We start from the raw sequence: 21,664 nt of genomic DNA, 5'->3' as shown, positions 1-21,664 counted from the left end.
ATGGTTATAGGGCTGAGGAAAGCATGCAGACTAATGAGAGGGCAGCCCCTGTCCTGTACTCTGAGGAAAAAACTACTCTCTGAATCCTTCTGAAGTTCAGTGCCAAGCAAGTCACCTACCCATGCTCCTCTCTGTGGGAGTAGACCGGTATCCGGTGAGTGACCGACGAAGAAGGCATGTGGGTGCTCCTCATGCAGGGCAGTTGTTGGGAGTTCTCAGCGGGGGACCCAGCAGCTGTGGTCACTGTGTATGTCAGCGACCACGTATAGGACTGCATTGCTCCTAAGAGACAGGTCACATTGCATCATCGGTCACTAACAGTTCGTCTTTACAACACTGCAGTGTCTTCCCACTGACCCTAGGCTGAAAGTCAAAATCGTTCATTTCAAGGCATTCCCTGGTTCGGCTCACCTTACCAGAAGTCTCTCCTGCAGCCCCTGGTCTAGCCACAGAATTATTTTTTCCGAGTACCACAATCTCTAGCATCACAGGGCCTTTGCCCATGCTGCTTCTGCTGCCTAGAGTCCTTTCTCTTCCCTCACTACCCACTTGGTCTTCATCTATGAATCCAGAGAAGTTGTCTCATGTCTCCAGACCAGGTGAGGCCCTTCCAGGGCATTGTGGGCCTTTGTGGTACCTACTTCAATATTCAGTCCCCCATTCTGGAAAGTTTGTGGTTTGATTAATGCCCATCCCCTCCCCGACACCAGAGTGCAAATTCTATGATGCTAGGTGTGTGCCAGTCTGCCCATCCGGGCATTTAGGACAGGGCCTGAGACTGCCCAGATACACTCAGTAAAAAGCTCAAGAGCAAGAAGAGGGACGGGAGAGAGAGGAAGAGAGAGAGAAAAAGAATGCCAAGCCTGGCCCAGTGTGGCCCGGGCAGGCACTGCAAATCAGCTTTCCGTGTTCAACTCATCAGGTGTTCCAGAGCCAGCAAACTGCTTCCGACACCCGCCGCAGATCACTGTGCTCTCTCTGGAGACTGGTAGACAGGGACCGGGACTGTGGCCTGGCCCATTCCACTTACTGCCTTTTAATTGGATACTGCTAAGGACTGGGGGTGAGGGTGGGGCGACTTGAAAAAGGTTCTCTAAAGGCACATTTTATATGATGGGTAGAATTTTTATAAGAATAATTTAAAAACTTGCTAAAGGCAGTAAACTCATTAGACAACTTAATTTCTGATAAATTCTAAAATATTAAGATAGCAGAAATAAACCTGTTTTACAAGGTGTAAGGAACAGGATTCAGCGTCCTTTCTGGGTTCACAGAAAGCTGGAGAATAGGGTAACAGATGCTCTTTTTAAGATAAAAAAAAAAAAACAGGCTGGAGAAATGGCTCTGTGGTTAAGACTACTCTCCCGGAACCTGAGTTCAATTCCCAGCACCCACTTCAGTCCTAGGGGACACATCTCCCTCTTCTGGCCCACATGGGCACCAGGTAAACGTGGGTGCATGTGCACACAGGCAAGCAAAATACCCCCACACACAAAGTAAAATACATTTAAAAAAAGCTGAAATAAAACAAAATCCTGTATCGTCTGCAGAAGCCCATTTCTACCTTAGAACTCTTACAGAAAGGCAGAGTTTGCATGTTAGAATTCAGTGTGTCAGTCCCCCAAGGCTTTGCTGATGTCACGGGGAACTGCTGTGCTGACATGGGGTGGCAGGACGGGCTGAGCTGGTGGATTGGCACTGTGGTGTTTGCAGGGCAGAGGCCTGGCGAGGAGGAGCCGTGAGGAAGCGGGGAAAGAAACCTAGGCTTAAATGTATTGTTTTATTATTGAAAGAGCCTTGCACTGCTGTGGATATTGCTCTATATAAATAAAACACTGATGGCCAGTGACCAGGCAGGAAGTAGGTTGCCAGGCAGGAAGTAGGTGGGACAAGGAGAGAGGAGAATTCTGGGAAGCGGAAGGCTGAGGAGGGAGACACTGCAGCCACCGCCAGGACAAGCAGCATGTAAAGACGCCGGTAAGCCATCAGCCACATGGCAAGGTATAGATTTATAAAAATGGGTTAATTTAAGATAAAAGAACAGTTAGCAAGAAGCCTGCCACGGCCATACAGTTTATAAGTGATATAAGTGTCTGAGTGATTATTTTATAAGTGGATTGTGGGACTGCGGGGCTTGGGGAACCTGGAGAGAAGTCCTCCAGCAACATTGCACTAAGAACTTCCGTAAATCTGCACACTTGGAATGCAGATAATACCGTTTTTAATAAAGTGGCAAAGATCTACTTCAAGAGCGCAACAAGGAGCTATGTTCTGTTGAGCAACTATTATAGGCCAAGTACTTTACAAACATCCTTAAATTTTAAAAAATTAAGGAAACATGTAGAAGCAGAGAGAATTTGAGAATATCGAAGTGGAAGAAGAAAGAAGAGCTAACTTGGAGATAAAAGTGTAATTAGGAATCAGGTGAAATGGCATTTGCTACACGCCCACCTCGCTTTATGTGGCCTTCACCCCGGCTCTGGCTTTTCTAGGATCTGATGCTACAGTTAGGAGCCTTATGACTGGGAACATGTGCCCATTGTCCTTGGAATTGGATAGTGTGGGAGCTTCTTCAAACACCCACATAAAGAAGGCACGCTAGCCTGTTCTATGTCATCAATACCCCCCTCCCACACGTACACACAGTAGACCATCTCAGTTCTTAAGACAGCTTCCTTGTGTCATCTGGGTGGCCCAGGCCACCCCCACACTTTTCCCTCTCTCTGCCTGTGTGTGTCTCTGCTCGGAGTCCTGTTTCTGCTCTGCATTAACTGGGAGATCTTGGGCAAGCCTCTCAGCCCTTGTGAATGTTTGCTTCATTCTCTGTGAAGTAGGATTAGTCATCTCTATCTTGCAAGACTGTTGTAAAGATTAAGATCATATATGACAATGAACTGGGCGTGCAGTGGGTTAAAAATGAGAGTTAGGCACCTGAGTTCCGGTGCTCTAGTGTCTTGTGTGTGTGTGGTATGTGTGTTTGGGGGGGCAGGCATGCGTGTTGAGGCTAGAGATCATGTCTTGCTCAGTTGTCCTTCACTTTTTCCTTTGAGACAGGGTCTTTCTCTGAACCTGGAGCTTGTGAATTCAGCAAGACTGGCTGGTAAGTGAGCCAGAGATCCACTCACTAGGATTACAGACATGTGCCACTCCAACTGGCTTTGCCAACTTATTATCTCCCCAGCTCCTTCATTTTGTTTTTAAAATATTTTTTGTTTTTAAATTTCAATTGTGTTTTTAAAATAAAGTCATTATTATTATTACTATTACTACTACCGCTGCTGGGCACATGCCATTGCCTGCATGTGGGGCTGGAGGACATCTTTGGAGAGGCTTCTTTCCTTCCATCTCTACGTGGGTCCCAGGGACTGAACGCAGACTGACACAGAGTGTTTTTGTCTGCAGAACTTCCTCCCCAGCCCTCCTGAAAGGTCTTTAAAGTATGTTTCTGTGTCTCTCGTTCCAGAGGCTAAGGAAGAAAGACAAGCTTTTTGGGTCAGTCTTATCACCAGACCATACTTTTTATTGTTTGAAACAAGGTCTTGCTATAACCCAGGCTGCTTTAAACCCCGTGCTTCCTGCCTCAGCCTCCCTACTGCCGACATCACACATGTACTGTCGTCTGCGTCTTAATGTTCACGTGTTACAGGCTCGGTGCCTAGAGTGTTTAAGAGGCAGGGCCTGGTGGGAGTTCTTAGGTCATGACAGCATGCCCGTGAAGGGGATTGTGGGAGCCTGGCCTCCTCTTTACCCTCTTCCGCTTCCTGGCCATGAGGTGAGTGGTTTCGCTTCAGCGATGATGATGTGCTACTCCAAGCACAGAGCACCGGGGCCACTCAAGTCCTTCCAAACAGCCAGAATAAACGTCGTCATCATCGTCTCAGTCTCAGTCACTTGTCACAGTGATGACAAGCTGGCGCACTAGGGATGGGACGCTGGACCGTGACTGTAAGGTAGCCAATCACAGCAAACTTCTAAAGAATGTGCTTCTGTGACGTCACTGGCGCCCTCATTCAGAAAGTGACAAGCCCCCCTCTTTCTACATTTCACATCTGTCATGTTCTTCCCCACCAAAAACAGCGGCTTCACCGGGTGCATTGTGAGAAATCATTCATAAACTACCCAAGAGTGACTTCGTCAGGAGTGTTGTTAAAAATCCTTCATAAGAGCTGCACAAAGATCAGAAGAGAAAGTTCCTGAGATAATTACATCTCAGGTGACTGGGTTAGACATGGCTCCCTTCTCTGCGTTTTAAGTTTTTCTTAGAGGTGTGGAGGAGAGGGCTCTGTTGGCAAAGTGCTTGCTGCAGTTTGAGGACTTGAGTTCAGATTGTGAGGACGGATGTAAAAAGCTGGGAGGTCTGTGCGCCCGTGATCTCAGTGCTGGGGAGGGGTCCCGGAGCTCACTGGCCAGCCAGCTCCAGGTTCCGAGAGTGACAGAGGAAGTCACCTGACACTCACCTCTGGCCTCCATGTGTGTGAATGCACAAATGCACCTGGGTGTACTTGTGAACACACAATCATACACCCATGCATAGACCACACACAATACATTTCATGAGATTAGAGCACTTTTAAAATTTAAACATTTTCCTTTTTTTAAAAAAAAATTAAAATGTGCTATTTCTGGATGAGAAAGTTGGTGTTTTGTAAATTTTTTGTTTTGTTTTTGTGTTTTTCTATAACAAATGCATACTGCTTCTGTGGAAAGAATTCACAAAAAACATAGATTTACTACCAGAACTGTAATGGGAGGGGGTGAAAAGTTTGAGAGAATAATGAACCAGTCACAACAAGCAAGGGCTTAACCCTTTACGCCCTGTACCTCAGGGGAGTGGGCAAAACCAAAGCCTAGTTGGAGGGGGCAGTCAAGGAAGGCAGAGGGCTTTTTCTAAGCAGTAGGAAGACTTGGTGGGGTGGCCATCACCTGAAGGAATGCAGCAGAAGTTACTTTCGTCTGAGCCTGAGAGCACAGCAACTGTTAATTCAGGTCTCCATCCCCAGCATCGGGCCGCCAGGTAGTAGGTGTTCAGTAGGTTTTGATTTCATTGAATCTGTCTTTGAAGGAGCCAGTGCTGTTAGGAATGGCCCTTATCAAACAAAAAGCTAGTAGAACTCCTGGGAAAATGGGTCCCCGCCGTCTAGGGAACAAAACCTCTAAATGGCCGTGTGCCAGCGATCTAATGCATCCACTCAGGCAGCCTTAAGCAGATTAACACCTACCGGCTTGGGTGAGAAGCAGTTTCTGCCCGGGGAGCAGAGAGCATCCCTGTATGCCAGCTCCTGGGTGGGGACCTCCAGTGAGAAGAGCTGCCTCAAAGGCTGTGGTTTAAGGGACACCAATAAAGGAAAGGCTGATGCAGCCCAAATGCTCGTTATTTGTTGGTTAAACAACAGTGCTCCCTATCTCCCTACTTCCCGTTTTTCCTTGTGCTGCCTCCAAGCCCACACCATTCACACAGCCCTCGTGTTTAAAGGTCTGAGGACGGGTAGGGCTCCTGGCCATTCACGATTCTATAGAGATCCTCCGAGGGCAGCCCAGGGCTGCTTTATGGGGCTGACACTACAATGAGGGACCATTTTCTCCCCATCCCCAAGAGAACATTCTTTCTCAAGGTTGTTTTGGTTTTGGATGGGGCTGCAAGCACAGGCCAGAAAGTGTGCTTGGAAAAGAAAGGCAGTCAGTAATTTCCCGAGTGAATTAGCGAATGTTCACCCACCGGAAAGCAGAACTCATCTGTGTTTCTCTTCCCACACAGTTTGGGGCCGATGGCATTACCGCTCCTTTCTGTGTTGTTTGCTTTGTTCTGAGACAGGGCCTGCTATCCTAGGGTGGTCTTGAACACATGAACGTCCTTTCTCCAGCCTCAGCCTCAAATTCAATTCCAGATTCTGGGATTACAGGCACACAAAACCATGTCCAGACTTGTCATGTATGCTTTTTGAGGTGAGGGATCTCACTCAGGTTAGATGCAGTTGGATGTGGAGTGCAGACAGCCCTGACTCCTAAGCCTTTCCATAGCAAGCACGCTTCCCATGCGCAGATCCCTGGAGATGGTGTTAAAATGCAGATCTGAGCCACTGGGTCAGCAGGGGAGCATCTACTATAGGAAGAGTCTCAGAGATGACGGTGCTGCTGGTCCATGAGCCATGCACCGAGAGGCAAGGCTCTGTAACACATTGCTTCCTGTCATATTGCCTGCTTAAATGAAAGTCTTTCCACCAGGGCTGGTACTTGAGCAAGCACCCTACCACTGAATTACGTCCCCAGTCCAGACGTTGTGAGATTCTGCTGCACGCTTGTGTAAACGGACAGTTTCCCGGACTGTCCAGCTCTACTTTCTCCCCCAGGTGGTGGAGGAGATCCCTGAACCTTTCCCCCAACCTGGAAAATCTAGCCTAAGTCTTTGCTTGCAGCTTCTCAGGAAGATGCTCCTGTGAGTGTGTGGAGAATCTGGAACTCGATGCCCTAGACGCTGGCCACCAGCCACCTACGGCTGTTCAAACTTAAACTATTAAAAACAAATGTGATGAAAAGTTCAGTTCCTTAGTTGCACTGGCTGGTATGTGGCTGGTGGTTACTGTGCTGGCCAGCTCGGGTTTTTATTTTAACAGGTGTATAAACGGTGTGGATATTTTGCCTGCATGTATATAAGTGTACTATTTTCGTGCACAGGGGCTAGAGTTACAGACTGTCACACGGGGGACTGGGAAACAAACCCAGGTCCTCTGCAAGAGCATCCAGTGTTCTTAACCCCAGTCATCTCTATAGGCAGGACAGATACATTTTTATTTGTTTGCTTATTTTTAATTACTATAGTCACAAAAGGTTTTATTTGTATATTGATACTTGTCTTCTGAGATACACTAAACAAATGTTTCTTATATCCTTCATGACTGAGACAGAAAGATTATGTCTATCGATCTGCCTGTACCTCTATCCAGATGCATCCATGGCTGCCTCAGTGCTGGGGATGCTGTGTTTAAGGACCGTGCCCACTGGCGCGAGGCCTTGCCTGTTTGAGTTACTGCACTAATAGCTCCGCAGTCATCATCAGATTGACCAAAGTGGCCGGGGCGACAGAGGAATCTATTCCCAGGAAGACATGCTGGCTTCATCTCGGCACAATCCCCCTACTCACACGGCACAGCCAGTCCTCTCTGCCCCAAGTCCTTTCTGCCTCCAACCTGTACACAAGATGTCCATGCTGCCGATCCCCAACTCTTACATGCTGGCTCCTTGTGACCAGCCAGCTTTGTGACAGATGTCACCTCCTTAGGAAGGCAGTCTCTGTTCACCACCTGGGGCAGGCCTCCAGGTTATACTTTTTCATAACACCTTGCTATTTCACTCAGACCTCTTACGGCCATTTGGAGTTACCTATTTGCCTGGTAGTTTACTTCTGTGTCCACGTCACCCACTGGGACCTAAGTACCACCAAGGGCAGCGCCAAATCTGTTTTGTTTTGTTCTCACTTCTGCACATCCAGGGCTGGGCACAGCCTAAACACAGAGCCCGTATTGATTGCATGAACAAATGAATAAAAGATGAAGTGGACGGATGAACAAAGTCAAGATGTGATGGATGGAGCGAAATCAAAGCGTGTAGGAAACAGTCTTTTTTCTGTCCTGATTCATTTCTCCTAATTCTGTTCCTTCAGTGAGGAGGAAGGAGCTGTGATGGAGAGGATTCACTGTAAATGAGTCACCAGTGTCGTCCACTGGGAGCCGCTGGGCTTAGTCGGCCTTAGCATAAGTGGGCTTTTGTTATTTGGAGAGTCGAAGGGTCAGTTATCTTTGTGACATCCTCAACTGCTGCCGAGAACGTACAGCTGGGCAGGCCAGATGTTCTACAGTCAGGGCCATTTGTGAGGAGTCCCCTGTTTCATCAGGCAACCTAACTTCCCAATGATTGAATTTGCTGCTTTTGTGCTGCAGGGAACCTGGGTGGGAAGCTGAAAACATAAGCTTAATAGTTAACTTTTATTGTCATTGCCAAAGGAGGGAACACTTAAAGTGACATCATAAATGGGGGGTTTAGAGCCCTCGGTGGCCTGCCCAGACAAAGTCTGAGCTTAACATTTTGTTTTAAATGATGTTAAAGAATTGCAGCTCCGTGTCATGTTAAATAGACTGATCAATTAGGCACCACCCGCCATGCCCCTGAGGCAAAAGAGAGCCCCCTTCCCCTAGAATGAAAGTTTCTGAACTCTGCCTGACCGCGAGGGAGGCGGCAAGCCCACGGAGTTCCAGGTGGGTGGATGGCAGCGAGCTAGGTTTTACCCGGTGGAAATCTGTTGGTGAGGAGTTCTATAACTAGCTCTTATCTCGAGATGCCCAAAGGCTCTAGTAAACTCCCTTGGCCTTGACAGCCTCGGTTTTAGGTACCTGTGCCAAGCCTTTTCTCTCCCCCACCCCCACCCCCTTGTTTAAAAATGATAGCACAGTCTTGATACCATATTTAAGAATATATGTCTGCGTGAATGTGGAAGCTAGACAGGGAAACTGTTTTCCTGGCGAGTCATAACTCACTCTGGGTGCTGCAGAGTGTTTCCTAGCCCTCGTCACGAGGTTATACGCCATTGACTAATACTTTGTGTTCAAAGAAGAGACATGCTAACTGTTCTCTTCTTCATTGCTGAAAACACAAAGGAGTGTCCATTCAAACGGAGACATAGGTTTGGTGAAAGACTCCGGTATCTGGCTGATATTGACTCTTAAGTCAAACCTGATGATACATCATTTCATCAATGATACTTGAACTTCTGATCTGGCCTCACCTCCTGAGTTCTGTGATTACACAGGTACAGCGAGATTCCAGTTTAGCATTGCTAGGAATTGAACCCAAGACTCCGGGAATGCTAAACAAGCATTTTATCAACTAAGCTACATTCCCAGACCCTATTTTGGGTTCCTTCAAAGAAAATTTGGGTTGAATCTGGCAAGATGGCTCAGTGGGAAAGGCATGTGACTAAACTTGATGGCCTGAGTTCAGTCCCTGAACCTCACATGGTAGAAGGAGAGAATCAGCTACCACGAGTTTCCCTCTGACCTCCACAAGTGCACGTATACATACTCACACATGAACATGTGCACACACACACTTACACATCCACAAGTGCATGCATACATACTCACACATGAACATGTGCACACACACACTTACACATCCACAAGTGCATGCATACATACTCACACATGAACATGTGCACACACACACTTACACATCCACAAGTGCACGCATACATACTCACACATACAAAAATAAATGTAATTTTTTGGTTTTAGTGTTTTGGAAAGTAGATGGAATGAGAAAACAATTTAATGACATTAACTAGACATTAAAATCATATACTGAGTTAACTTTTTTAAAGAGCATGAGGGGCATGTTTCATTAGATTTGTATAATCATTTTCTAAGTTACAATGTTATTCAATGAAAGTATGCATGAAAGTTAAGAACTCTACAATAATAAATTTATAGCATATACATAAAACCATGCAGCTTCTTAGAAATTATGTGTGTGTTTCTTCTAAGACCATGGCCCATTGCACATCAAGATCCAGTCTATGGATTCAGACTTGATCCATGGGGTATTTCAAAAGTGGTACTAGTATAGATATTTTTATGTAGGATGACATTTTTAATGCCCTCTGGAGATGCCTGAGAACAAAGCTGGAATGTGCCAGAATCTTCAAAGCTTACAGTCTCCCGAAGAGAGCCTGTTTCACATTTGTATTTCTAAGAAGGTACTTTTATGACCTGCAGCATGTTGCACAGAAATCTCTCAACACTTTTATGATATTCCTGTGGCCTTGGTGATCGTCACACCTGCCCTACCTTGAGACCTCCAAATTGCTACAAAGAAAGCCAGGCAGACTCACTAGCAGGATGACTCCGAGATGTTCCTATTAGGCTTTCCCGCACACGCCTCACACCCTCCCGTTTCCCAGCCACCCCATGGACTGATGTGCAGTGCTGGGAGAAGTCTCTCACCCTCACCACACTGTTTGGTATGCAAAACTTGCCCATGTGTTTTAGAAGACAGGATGGCCGTGACTCTGTGCTTGCCTTGGTGATGGTGGCATTGGCAGGGGCGTGGTCCAGGGAAGTGGCTCTTGGTAGCTCACTGCCCCTCTGCTTCCTTTGTGGAGCAGGAGACCCAGGAGTGGTGGTATAATAATACTCCAATCTAGGAAGAAGCCCTGAGTTCTGGAGAGCTGCGAACAGCGCTTACACATGCCCCCTGTCTTGCTGCCGGTGAGCAAAGACGCTGCTGGTTCTTTTCCCTGTCAGTCTTGCTGGTGAGTGTCATAAGCGCTTGTCTGAAGGTTTGTTCAGCTGGATTCCCAGAGTTTCCAAGCCAGCGTGGCTGCTGGCACTTGCCAGGAGCTTGTCTGCTAAGTTGTGAGAAGGTGCTGGTCTGGGAACCCTCTAGAATCTGGCGGAGCCCAATATTGGGAGAATGGGCACTTCCAAATGGCTGCATTTAAAATGCTTTCCTTGTGACAGAATTCCCCACCAAAGCTGTGTGCATGCATGAAGTGGGTCTCTGCTGTAATAACTCCTTACACACTATATAGCACCAAGGCCATCTTAACTAACAGAAGGAAAAAGAGAGACTTAAAGCTTGAGTAATAAACAGGATGGCGCAGCACCTAACCCAACCCTCCCCTCCTCTGTGAGGTCTCTCCTGATACCTCCAAGCACGCACTCTCCTTCCCTGACAGCGCTGTAGCATTAGTTCATACCTTGATTATGCTATTTTCTATGATGATTGGCTCTATTTCTCTCATTTCTGTGTGGCCTTTTGGTAGCAAGGCCTTGGCATAGTAATATTCATACAAAGCACTCAGCATAGGACTTGGCACTTGAAAAATCTATAGGTATACATGCACTCTCATGCCCCCCCCAACCTACAAAATAGGATTCTGTACTGAAGATTCTCAATGCTTGTTAAAAATACTGCATCAGATACTGAATCTGCTGTTGCTGATGAGAAGTCTGGTATCATCTAAGTCTCCTTTGGTGATTACCTGTGTTCTTTGGAGCTGATAAGATCTTTGATTTTATTCAGTGAGTTTAGAGATGACTTCCACCCCCACGCCCATTTAATTCACCTCAGGATTCAAGGAAAGAACATTGTTAGGCTAAATTATTCTGTAAAGCCATTAAGTTATTACTTCTCTCTCTCCCTCCCTTCCTCCTGAGCTTTCTTTCATTCTAGCAGCACAGTACTTTCTTTTCTTCCTCACTTTCCTCCCCCCTTCCTCTCTTTTTCATGTTTTTGAGGTAAGAGCTCACTCTGTAGCCCCATCCCACTCACTCTATAGACCCATTACGGCTTCAAACACTCAGCCATCCTCCTGCCTCACAGCCTCCTGAGTTCTGAGATTACACGTGTGAGTCACCATGCTCTTTCTTGGAACACGTGTTCAGACCGTGAACATTGGGTTGGGCACACACCTGTCACCCCAGCACTCAGAGGCAAAGGCCATAGGTTCACCACGGATTTGAGGCTAGCCTGGTCTATTCATATGGAGTGCCGGGGCTGCCCATGGAGACGCTGTCTCAGAAGAGTAACAACACACTGTAATTCCTGAATGTATCGGCTCTTTCTCTTAGCATAACTCTCCTACTTGACATTTATCTCTTTGTATTGATTGTACTATCAGGAAATCTCTTAGCTCATTCTTTTAATTTTCTTTCAGTTGTATTTCATTTTCTATTCAACCTATCTGTTGAAATTTCTTTTTCATCAACTGTCTATTTCTTTGAAGATCTCTGACTTCCCACTGTGCTGTTCTCCCATGGAACAGCAAAACTATGGTGATTGTGTGTGTGTGTGTGCGTGTGTGTGTGAAAACACCTTAACCTAAAATTTATTTTTTATTTTTAAACACCTTTTCAGCTTAGCTGCACTTGTACATTTGTTGGAATGTACGTCTACCATCACTATGCATCTCCAGAGTTTCCGATCTTCCCAAACTGAAGCTCTGTCCTTAGGTCCCCCTGTCCCTTGCCTCTGTCCTGTATTTTACTCCATGAATTTGACTGCTGTAAGATCCCCATACGGTGGAGTCAGACATTTGTCCTTTAACATCTAGCTCATTTCACTTGGCACAATGCCTTTGAGATCATTCATGTTATAATGTTATATTAGAATGCTATTTCTTCTAAAATTTAGGTGAAATAATGTTCTATAGTACACCATGTTTCTATCTATTTACCCTTCAATGGGCAAAGGACACACATGGGTCCTTTCCATCTTGTAAATACTTGTATGAATATTGATATACAAATATCTATTTGAGGTTCTTTTAGTTGTTTTGGATATGGGTGATCACCTAGGCTTGGGTGATTCTTTGCTGTGGTCTGGCATATGAGAACACAGTGTGTTCTTGTGCTGTGGCTCTCCCATCAGAACAGCTTTTTAGTGGCATCAGCTTTACAAGTTATGCTCAGGGTGGACCAAGCATGGCCCAAGACCAGCTGTGTTCCCAGCGGCTGCCTCACTCTCTCACTGCTGCCTTACTGTGGCTTGAACGTGGCCTCCTGCCTGGCCACCTTCCCAGAGACATTGCTCAGGTTTGGCTCATGCTTCTTGCTTTCAAGAACGCCTGCACACTAACTCACTTAACATTTTAATAATTTCAGCAGCTTACGTTGGGGAATAGAGATTTATCATGTGTTTAATCTGCCAACTGAAAGCAGCAACATATGGAAGATGTACTAATGAGTAATTCGAAACCTGTGAGCCTTCCACAACTCCAAGAAGATTCCCGAGTCTTGGCATTTCTCTTTGCCTTTTGAGGAAGACTGTTTTCCAGAAACCCCTTGCTTTCAACATCTGCTCCCCCCAGCACTTTGGAAGCCCCCTTACCTGTTGTGCTGAGGCCAGTGTACTCAGGGGATGGGTTGCTGGCGGGGGAGGATGGAGGTGGCACTTCCACAGAGGTGGCAGATTTTGCTGGAGAAAATGATGGTACTGGTGAAGGGGTGGGTGGGGAAGCCTCGGTCAAGATAATCTCTTCCTGGACTTCCGCTACAAATAGAGAAAAGGTAAGTTCTTAGATCCCAAGGTCTTTAAAGAACCCTCAAAAATGAAATATGCTTTCTAATCTGGGTTGTATTGGTCACTCCCTGCTTAAACCCTCCAATGGCTTCCGTCCACACAGGTGCCCACTCTGAAGAGGAGGATGGTTTGCCGTCTCAGCAGCTGACCCACTCGCCACAGCTAACTTCTTCGGCGTGTGGAATTAAGGAAGAGCGGACGTGAATTGTCAGATGGCTGAGTTTTGACATCCCCACTGACGGTCCAGCTCACCAGTGCTTCCTTCGCCCTTCATGGCTCGCATAAGCTCGTTGGCCCGCTCCTGGCAATGCAGAGACTCTAGCAAATAGAGCACGTAGTCGTCGAACATCAGGTGAATTAGGTGAAAAGACCCTGGTGAGAAAAGATCAAACAGGAAGTGAGTCACACCACCTCGTGTGTTCCCCCATCTGGTGGACAGCATCTGCTGCGGCCTCTGACCATGTGTTCAGGACCTTGCTCCTCTCCCTTGTTCCTCCCTTATGGCTAGAGCTGTCTGCTCTTTGCCTTATACTCAGGCCCATGAATTCCCTTCCATGCATATGTGACCATAAAAAAATGGCACACAGCTAAGTCACTTTCACATGCGCCTGATCCTTCAGGTTCCCAGCAGCCCGTCCTTGCCCCGGCACTCTTCACGCTGCTCTGTGTTCATCACCACCATGGCACTCACTTCCATTCTTTCCATAGCACATCCTGTAAGTGTGCACGGGGAGGGACTGTGCCTTTTAGTTCATGGGTGTCTACTGACGAACCTGGTATAATCCCAGGAGCAGAACTGAAATAGTAAATTTGCAATGACAGAATTATTTCTCTTAGACGTTTTTGAGACTTGTTAGCACAAGGTTTTTAGGAAAGGTACCAGGTGGAAAAAATTTGGGCTTTTCAAGGAGAACTCTTCATTTTGAATGTAGATAATTCCTTAAAAAGGAAAGTGAACAGTCATTTTAAAGACTGTTCCATGTACCAATGTCTGTGCTCAACAGTCTCCAAGGTCTAAAATCACCCAGCATAAATGACATTGTGATTTCTGTGTTTCAACCTATCCTGCCTAATTCTTTTAAATAAGAAAAACAAAGATGTACACTGAGTGAGTGTTCTGTGGCAACCACTATATCAGCCAATATAGGTTATTATGTATAATCTACATCTCAGCCATATGAGATAAACAGTAGTTGGTTATAAAGGGAAAAAATGAGACTCAAGAGTCATAGACACATGCAAAGCCTCACAGTTAAGTGGCAGACTGTTTAATTATTATGCAATGTGATGTTCTCTGAAAGGAAGACAGTGAAGCTTACATTGCAGAATGAGATAAGTATACATCAGGTGCTTAATAGATGGTAACTTGTGATGTCAAGAATTATACAATGGCTGATTCATCCAGTTACAGTAAAAAAAAAAAAGTCCAAGTTTAGCATCAAATACTTAAAGCATTCATAATGAAGAAATTATTTTATTTGCTGGGATGCTGGTCTAAGTCAACATGGATGGAACGAAACATCCATGAACTGATAAATTAGAATGGAAAACCCTAGATGATAAAAATGGGCTTGCCTAGTAGTGTTTGTCCAGGCAGTCCCTTAGAAACCACCAACACACCCACTAGGTCTGTTAATTTTCAATCATTCTTCAAACAGGAACTGTGTAGAGCTCTTGCCCCTGCCTATGATCACGCTGTGGCTCTTGCCCCTCCCTCCCATCACGCTGTGGTTCTTGCCCCTCCCTCCCATCATGCTGTGGCTCTTGCCCCTGCCTATGATCATGCTGTGGCTCTTGCCCCTCCCTCCCATCATGCTGTGGCTCTTGCCCCTCCCTCCCATCATGCTGTGGTTCTTGCCCCTCCCTCCCATCATGCTGTGGCTCTTGCCCCTCCCTCCCATCATGTTGTGGTTCTTGCCCCTCCCTCCATCATGTTGTGGCTCTTGCCCCTCCCATCATGTTGTGGTTCTTGCCCTCCCTCCCATCATGTTGTGGTTCTTGCCCCTCCCTCCCATCATGCTGTAGCTCTTGCCCCTGCCTACCATCACGCTGTGGTTCTTGCCCCTCCCTCCCATCATGCTGTGGCTCTTGCCCCTCCCTCCCATCATGCTGTGGCTCTTGCCTCTGCCTATGATCATGCTGTGGTTCTTGCCCCTCCCTCCCATCATGTTGTGGTTCTTGCCCCTCCCTCCCATCATGCTGTGGCTCTTGCCCCTCCCTCCCATCATGCTGTGGCTCTTGCCCCTCCCTCCCATCATGCTGTGGCTCTTGCCCCTCCCTTCCATCACGCTGTGGCTCTTCCCCCCTCCCTCCCATCATGCTGTGGCTCTTGCCCCTCCCTCCCATCATGCTGTGGTTCTTGCCCCTCCCTCCCATCATGCTGTGGCTCTTGCCCCTCCCTCCCATCATGCTGTGGCTCTTCCCCCTTCCCTACCATCACCTTGTGGTTCTCTAAGTACAGGGTTCCTGAAGACCTTGACTTAGCAAGGGCTACTGTGTCCTTTAAAATCCATCATTAGGATTATTAGGCAATAAGCAGTTCAGTGCCAGGGTGTCATGACCACAGTGGGGAGGGGTGTTAATATAGAAGGAAAACTGGGGGGGGGGGAGAGAAAGAAGAGAGGATCCTGTAGCTCTATAACACAGGTTGCTCCCACCCCCATTCTGTGCCCAGAAGTGTCAGGGACACAGCGGAGACTCCATGTACATGTCTTAGAGGACCGAAGGGCTGGTCAAGCACCGACTACTCCACCATATGCACCGCGCTAAGCTAGTCAACCTTCCACCGGCACTGTGAAGGTTTATTCTCAGCTAATAGTAGGGGGTGTGAAGGCTCAGAGAGTACAAACCACCTGCCCAGACCCAGAGCTAGTGACCTCCAAAGGCCATTATGAAAAAGACTGTTGCTATATGGTAACCTACTCAACTGTATTTGAAAGAATCCAGAATTTTCTTAATTCTGACCAAACTTTTCTAGCTTATAGAAAATGAGAGCATTCTAAAATGAACATTAGTATACTTATCATATAGCTTTATGATACGTGTAACACTTTTCTGTACTTAAATCAGATGTTTTTTAATTGAAGGGAAATATTAAGTCCATGTTCCCTTCCTTACTGTTACTTCCCTGACTATGTTCATCCCTTTGAGTAATACTAATCTTGATCTGTTATTTACACTGATGCAGTACTCATAGAGATCTGCAAAGAACATACAGGTAGTTTTCCAGTGTGAGGAAAATGATACAACACTCTGCACAGCATTCTGCAGACTGCTTTTGACACTTTTCTGTTTATAGATCTACTGTGGGATGTTCTGTATGCTGTGAACGTGTTGCTCTGATTGGTTGATAAATAAAACGCTGATTGGCCAGTAGCCAGGCAGGAAGTATAGGCGGGATAAACAGACAAGGAGAATTCTGGGAAGAGGAAGGCTGAGTCAGCATACACCAATCTGCCATCCAGGTAGCAGCATGTAATGGCACACAGGTAAAGCCACGGAACACATGGCAACATATAGATTAACAGAAATGGGCTGAGTTTAAGTGTAAGAGCTAGTCAGTAGTAGGCCTGAGCTAATGGCCAAGCAGTTTTAATTAATATAAGCCTCTGTGTTTACTTAGGTCTGAGCAGCTGCAGACCAGGCAGGACACAGAAATTCTTCTGGCTACATCAATCCATGCACCTTGACATGCAAGTTGCAGGTGAATGGCCACTCAATACCACAGTTTACCCATTCTCCTGCTGGCAAAAGCTAGGTTGCTGACAAATTTTCATCATTGAAAATTGGCTACAATGACTATTTTTGTATCTGTCTCCTAGCATCTAGGTCTAGAAGTCCAAGTAACAGAACCCAAGAACACTACCTCCAGTCTTAAGAGACAGTGCTAAATTGCCCACCAGAATGGTTTACACTTTTACCAGAACTATGTAAGGTACTGGTGGAGAGGGTGTGAACTTTGCAGTGACCTAATTACCACAAAGACATGTGTCTAAAATGTGCTTATTGTTCAGTAGAATTTCCTCTTCTGTAAATGGCTATTTGTACTTGTTGCTTATTTTTTTATACTGGGGTATTTGTTTTAAAAAACAATTGTTTAAAGATCAAAAGGATATCGTAGTGGGTAAGGGCTCTTGCACCGAGCTTGACAATTTAGTTTATTTGAGTTATTTCCCTGGGAACCACATGGTAGAAGGAGAGGACCAAGTCCCACAAGTTGTCCTCTGACCGCCACATGTACCTGTGCCTCCCATAGATAGATAGATGATAGATAATAGATAGATAGATGATAACTGATAGCTGATAAGATACTAGATAGTAGATAGATGATAGATAGATAATAGAATAGATGGTAGACAGATAGTAGATAGATGATAGGTAGATGATAGATAGACAGACAGATGATAGATGATATATGATAGATAGTAGGTAGATAGATAATAGATAGATGATAGATGATAGATACTAGATAGATAGATAAGATGATAGATAATAGATGATAGATAGATAGATGATAGATGATAGGTAGATGGTAGATAGATAGGATAGAGTGATTTCAATATATTCTGGATTTTAATCATTTGATAGTTATATCAGTTACAAAAATATCTCCCTTCTTTCCATGTCCTTTTTAGACATGCTTTATCTTTGTTTATGGGACTCATTAAACACGAGTTTAAAATCCCAATGTGTCATCCCTAGAATGGCTACAGTTCCACAAACTGAACACAGCGAGAAAACTAACTCATAAGTGGCAAATGGAGAAATAGCCGCATGAGCACCTTGTTTAGAAATCTAAAATTACCAAGAAAACAAGTGACCACGGAGCAGGGGTGCCTAGCCTTGGAGAGCAGGCTCAGGGGTGGGCAGCAGTGCAATTTAGGAATTATCCCGAAGTCACCTAAAATCATAGAGTGGCTCTGACATCAGTCCCTTGACCTTATTGTAAGTTTAGAGGTAATATCACTTCAGGGCAGTTTAAAACCCAAACCCAGAAAGACAGTTATGGTATGTACTCACTCATTGGTGGATTCTAGATATAAAATGAACAATCAGACCACAACCCATAGAACCATAGAGGCTATATATATAGCATGGAGGTCCCTAGGACGACTGTGGCATATAATAAATTTCAGTTTTACTCAATTATTGAAAAAAAAATAGCCAAATGAATGGAAACAAATGAACTATGAACCAAAGGCTGAGGGGCCCCCAGCTGGATCAGGCCCTCTGAATAGGTGAGACAGTTGATTGGCTTGATCAGTTTGGGAGGCATCTAGGCAGTGGGACCAAGTCCTGTGCTCATTGCATGAGTTGGCTGTCTGAAACCTGGAGCTTATGCAGGGACACTTGGCTCAGTCTGGGAGGAAGGGACTGGACCTCCCTGGACTGAGTCTACCAAGTTGATCACAGTCCTCGGGGGAGGACTTGTCCTGGAGGAGGTGGGAATGGAGGGTGGGCTGGGGGTAAGGGGAGGGCGTGGGAGGGGGGAGAATAGGGGAACCCATGGCTGATATGTAGAACTGAATGGTATTGTAAAATAAAAAATATATATCACAAAAAAAAAATCTATATCAATGTCTCCTATAAGGTTTCCTTGTGGCTGATTTATACTGTCTATAATACAGCCAGAGGAAGAAGCTTAGCCATCCCTCTTACACTGTGTTGTTTCATGTTCTTTAAGAATTTGTGCTAAATTATATATATATATGTATATATATATATATATATATATATATATATATATATATATATATGTCAACCTTGGCAGTCTCTTCCTTCATGCTGTGTCCTTTGTGTGTATATATGTGCTTTTTTTTAAAGAAACAATTTCCAATATCATAAAGAGATAATTTCCTATTTTTTAAAGTTTTAAGATCTATTTTTGTCATTGTTATTGGTTTTTCATTTAGATGTTTCCTTTTGGAAGTTGGGGCATCTAATTTTATCTTAGTCACCCTAAAATTCTTGCCTCAGAAAACCGACTGGTCTGAAGCCCACTCCTGTCCAGTCAGTAGTCCCCGACTCTCGTCTGAGACATGGGCACACGGTTCTGACAGGCGGAAGACAGGCTCCATCCTGCACGTCCGGCTTTGGTCTCTCTGAGGTATGTCTGTCACTGTCCAATGCCACACTGTCTTGCTTTGTGATCAACTTGAGTGTCCACTGGGCATGTGCTCGCCCTCACCTTCACAGTGTCCTCACTCTCCTAAGTCTTTAAGTTTCTATTTGAATTTAAGGATCAGGTCGTTATATTCAAACCAACTGAAGGTGTGAGCTGGAAGTCCACTGAATTTATATGTTAAAGAGAGTTAACATCTTTTGGGGGGTTGATTCTTGTTTATTTGAGACAGGGGCTCACCATGCGGCTCTGGCTGGCTGTGCACCTCAAGCTGGACTTGATCTTGCAGTGGCCCCTACCTCAGCCATCTGAGTGCCAACACAGCAGGCATGAGCCACAATACCTGGCCATGAAGCTTTGAGATCTTAACACTTTTTTTTCTAGAATTATTTCAAGGTACTTTTTAGTCTCAGTTGTTACTATGAGTAATGCTATTATTTTTAAATTGTATATCAATGTTGTGCTGAGATTACCAGTGATTTTAGAAAAAACAAAGTAACTTAACTTCCGTTTCACTTATAGACTATTTTCTTAAATAAGTTTTATTATATTTATTTATTTTACATATACATGCATGTGTGCGCGTGTGTGTACCACAGCATGGATGTGGAGGTCAGAGGACAACTTGTAAGATCCAGTTCTCACCTTCTTCATGTGGGTCCTAGGGGTTGACTCAGCTGGTCAGGGTTGACAGTAAGGCCCCTTAACCCACTGAACCATCTTGTCAGCCCTGGATTCTCTTCTCTTCGTCAATCAATATGTCTCTAAATAGATGATTTTGTGTTTTTCTTTTAATTCATGAATTTCCTTTACTTATTTATTGGCTAGATGTCTTGTACATATTTATTTGAGAGTATGAAATGTAATTCCTGACTTTCTATGCCTTACAGGAAAATTTATAAAATATCACCATTCAATGTATTGTTTGTTGTAGAGATTTTAAAATAATTTTTAATATTCCCTTCGATTTCTACTTTACAAAGAGTTTCTCAAAAATTATACATGGCAAGTGACTGCAAACTAATGCTTTCTTTTCTCTATTAACTATAATGGTGCCATGTGACATTTCTTTTTTATCTATGAATACAGGATGCTGCTTTTCCATGATTAGACTTTGGATCATACTTGAAATTTTAGTAGATCCCCACCAATCCCTATCAGTCTTGATTATCACTGTTATCATTTTACTTTTTATTTGTTGTGGAGTGGGTGTACACACGTGCCGCCGTGCACACGTGGAAGCCAGAGGACAGATTCTAGGAGTGAGTTCTCCCGTCCACTCTGCAGGTCCCAGGGATCAAGCTCAGGCCGTCATATTTGGCAGTAAGCACCTCCCCTACTCACTGAGACAGTTCATCTACCATTAATCGTCATTTAATAAGGGAAAAGCTTGGCATGGTAGCACACACTTTTAATCCCAGCATGTGGGAGGCAGAGGTAGGTATCTCTGTGAGTTTGGTGCCAGCCTGGTCAACATATAGAATTTCAGGCCAGCCAGGGCTACATAGAGAGAGACCATCTCAAACAACAGCCTGGAATGAGATTGTCTAGTGTTTTCATCCATGGGAAACAATGTGTAGCTGAGTCACAATGGTCTTTTCTCCTACCCTTCTCGCCAGGTTTGAAATTGAGATTAGCCATAGAATGGATGTTCTCCTTTCTGGCCTTTGTTTTTATTCTTTTAAATAGGGATTTTCATAAATTAAGATTATTTATCTCACATAACTTAGAAAGTCTTGCCTCTTAAAAATAGTTTTGCCTGCTGTTTTCACAGGAGAGAGGCATGTTCCTTTGCTCGGATTGTCGTTTCTTGTCTTGTTCTGACCGTCACCTTACCCTGTGTTCTGTGCCGTCTTACCTCCTCAGTTCTTGCCGTCTCTTAAGTATTCCATTTCCCCTGCAAATTATGGTTACGATGTCTTGTGATAATCTATTAATTCATCCTATACATATACTCTCCATGTTTACTGTGAAAACTTATGTGGATAGATACACCATCTCGGCAAAATCTGGGGTTATTTAGTAGTTGCAGAGACAAAGACTCTCCATGTTTTAACTGTTCTTCAGCCTTCATGTCTCATTACTCCATGTTATATATTTTCTCCTGACACTTGGCTTTGCCTTTGTAAAGAACACACATAAAGATTAGTTGGGGGCCATCACTATGTCTCAGTGGGTAAGGCACTTGCTGCCAACCCTGAAGACCTGAGTTCGACTCCCAGAACCCATATGGTAGAAGGAGAGAACCGACCCCCAAGGGTGGCCCTCTGACTGTCATTGTGTTGTGGCATGCCCCCTGCCATATATGTGTGTGTGTGTGTGTGTGTGTGTGTGTGTGTGTGTGTGTGTGTGTGTGTATAAACAAATGGAGAAAGGATTAGCTAATTAGATTTGTTTACACAAATTCTTCTCTCATGTGAAAACAGGCCCTCAAATTCATGTACATTCTTTGCATTAAAGATTAGGGGAGAG

At 44.9% G+C, this 21,664-nt stretch overlaps 1 protein-coding gene across 4 annotated transcripts in view; it reads right to left on the bottom strand.

The window, feature by feature from the left end:
- Rfx4 (regulatory factor X4) overlaps positions 1 to 21,664 on the bottom strand; it is a 150,134-nt gene that overhangs the window by 12,464 nt on the left and 116,006 nt on the right. For all 4 annotated transcript variants that reach the window (XM_028883627.2, XM_037196897.1, XM_028883629.2 and 1 more), the window contains 3 exons: positions 13,324 to 13,443; positions 12,880 to 13,041; positions 120 to 282 (listed from right to left, as the gene is read on the bottom strand). In XM_028883627.2, coding sequence (XP_028739460.1) covers positions 120 to 282; positions 12,880 to 13,041; positions 13,324 to 13,443 — 445 coding nt within the window. The remainder of the gene's footprint in view (positions 1 to 119; positions 283 to 12,879; positions 13,042 to 13,323; positions 13,444 to 21,664) is intronic.

This window comes from Peromyscus leucopus, chromosome 18, assembly GCF_004664715.2.
Source record: "Peromyscus leucopus breed LL Stock chromosome 18, UCI_PerLeu_2.1, whole genome shotgun sequence".
Lineage (NCBI taxonomy): Eukaryota > Metazoa > Chordata > Mammalia > Rodentia > Cricetidae > Peromyscus > Peromyscus leucopus.
This window is presented reverse-complemented; position numbering and strand designations above follow the sequence as displayed.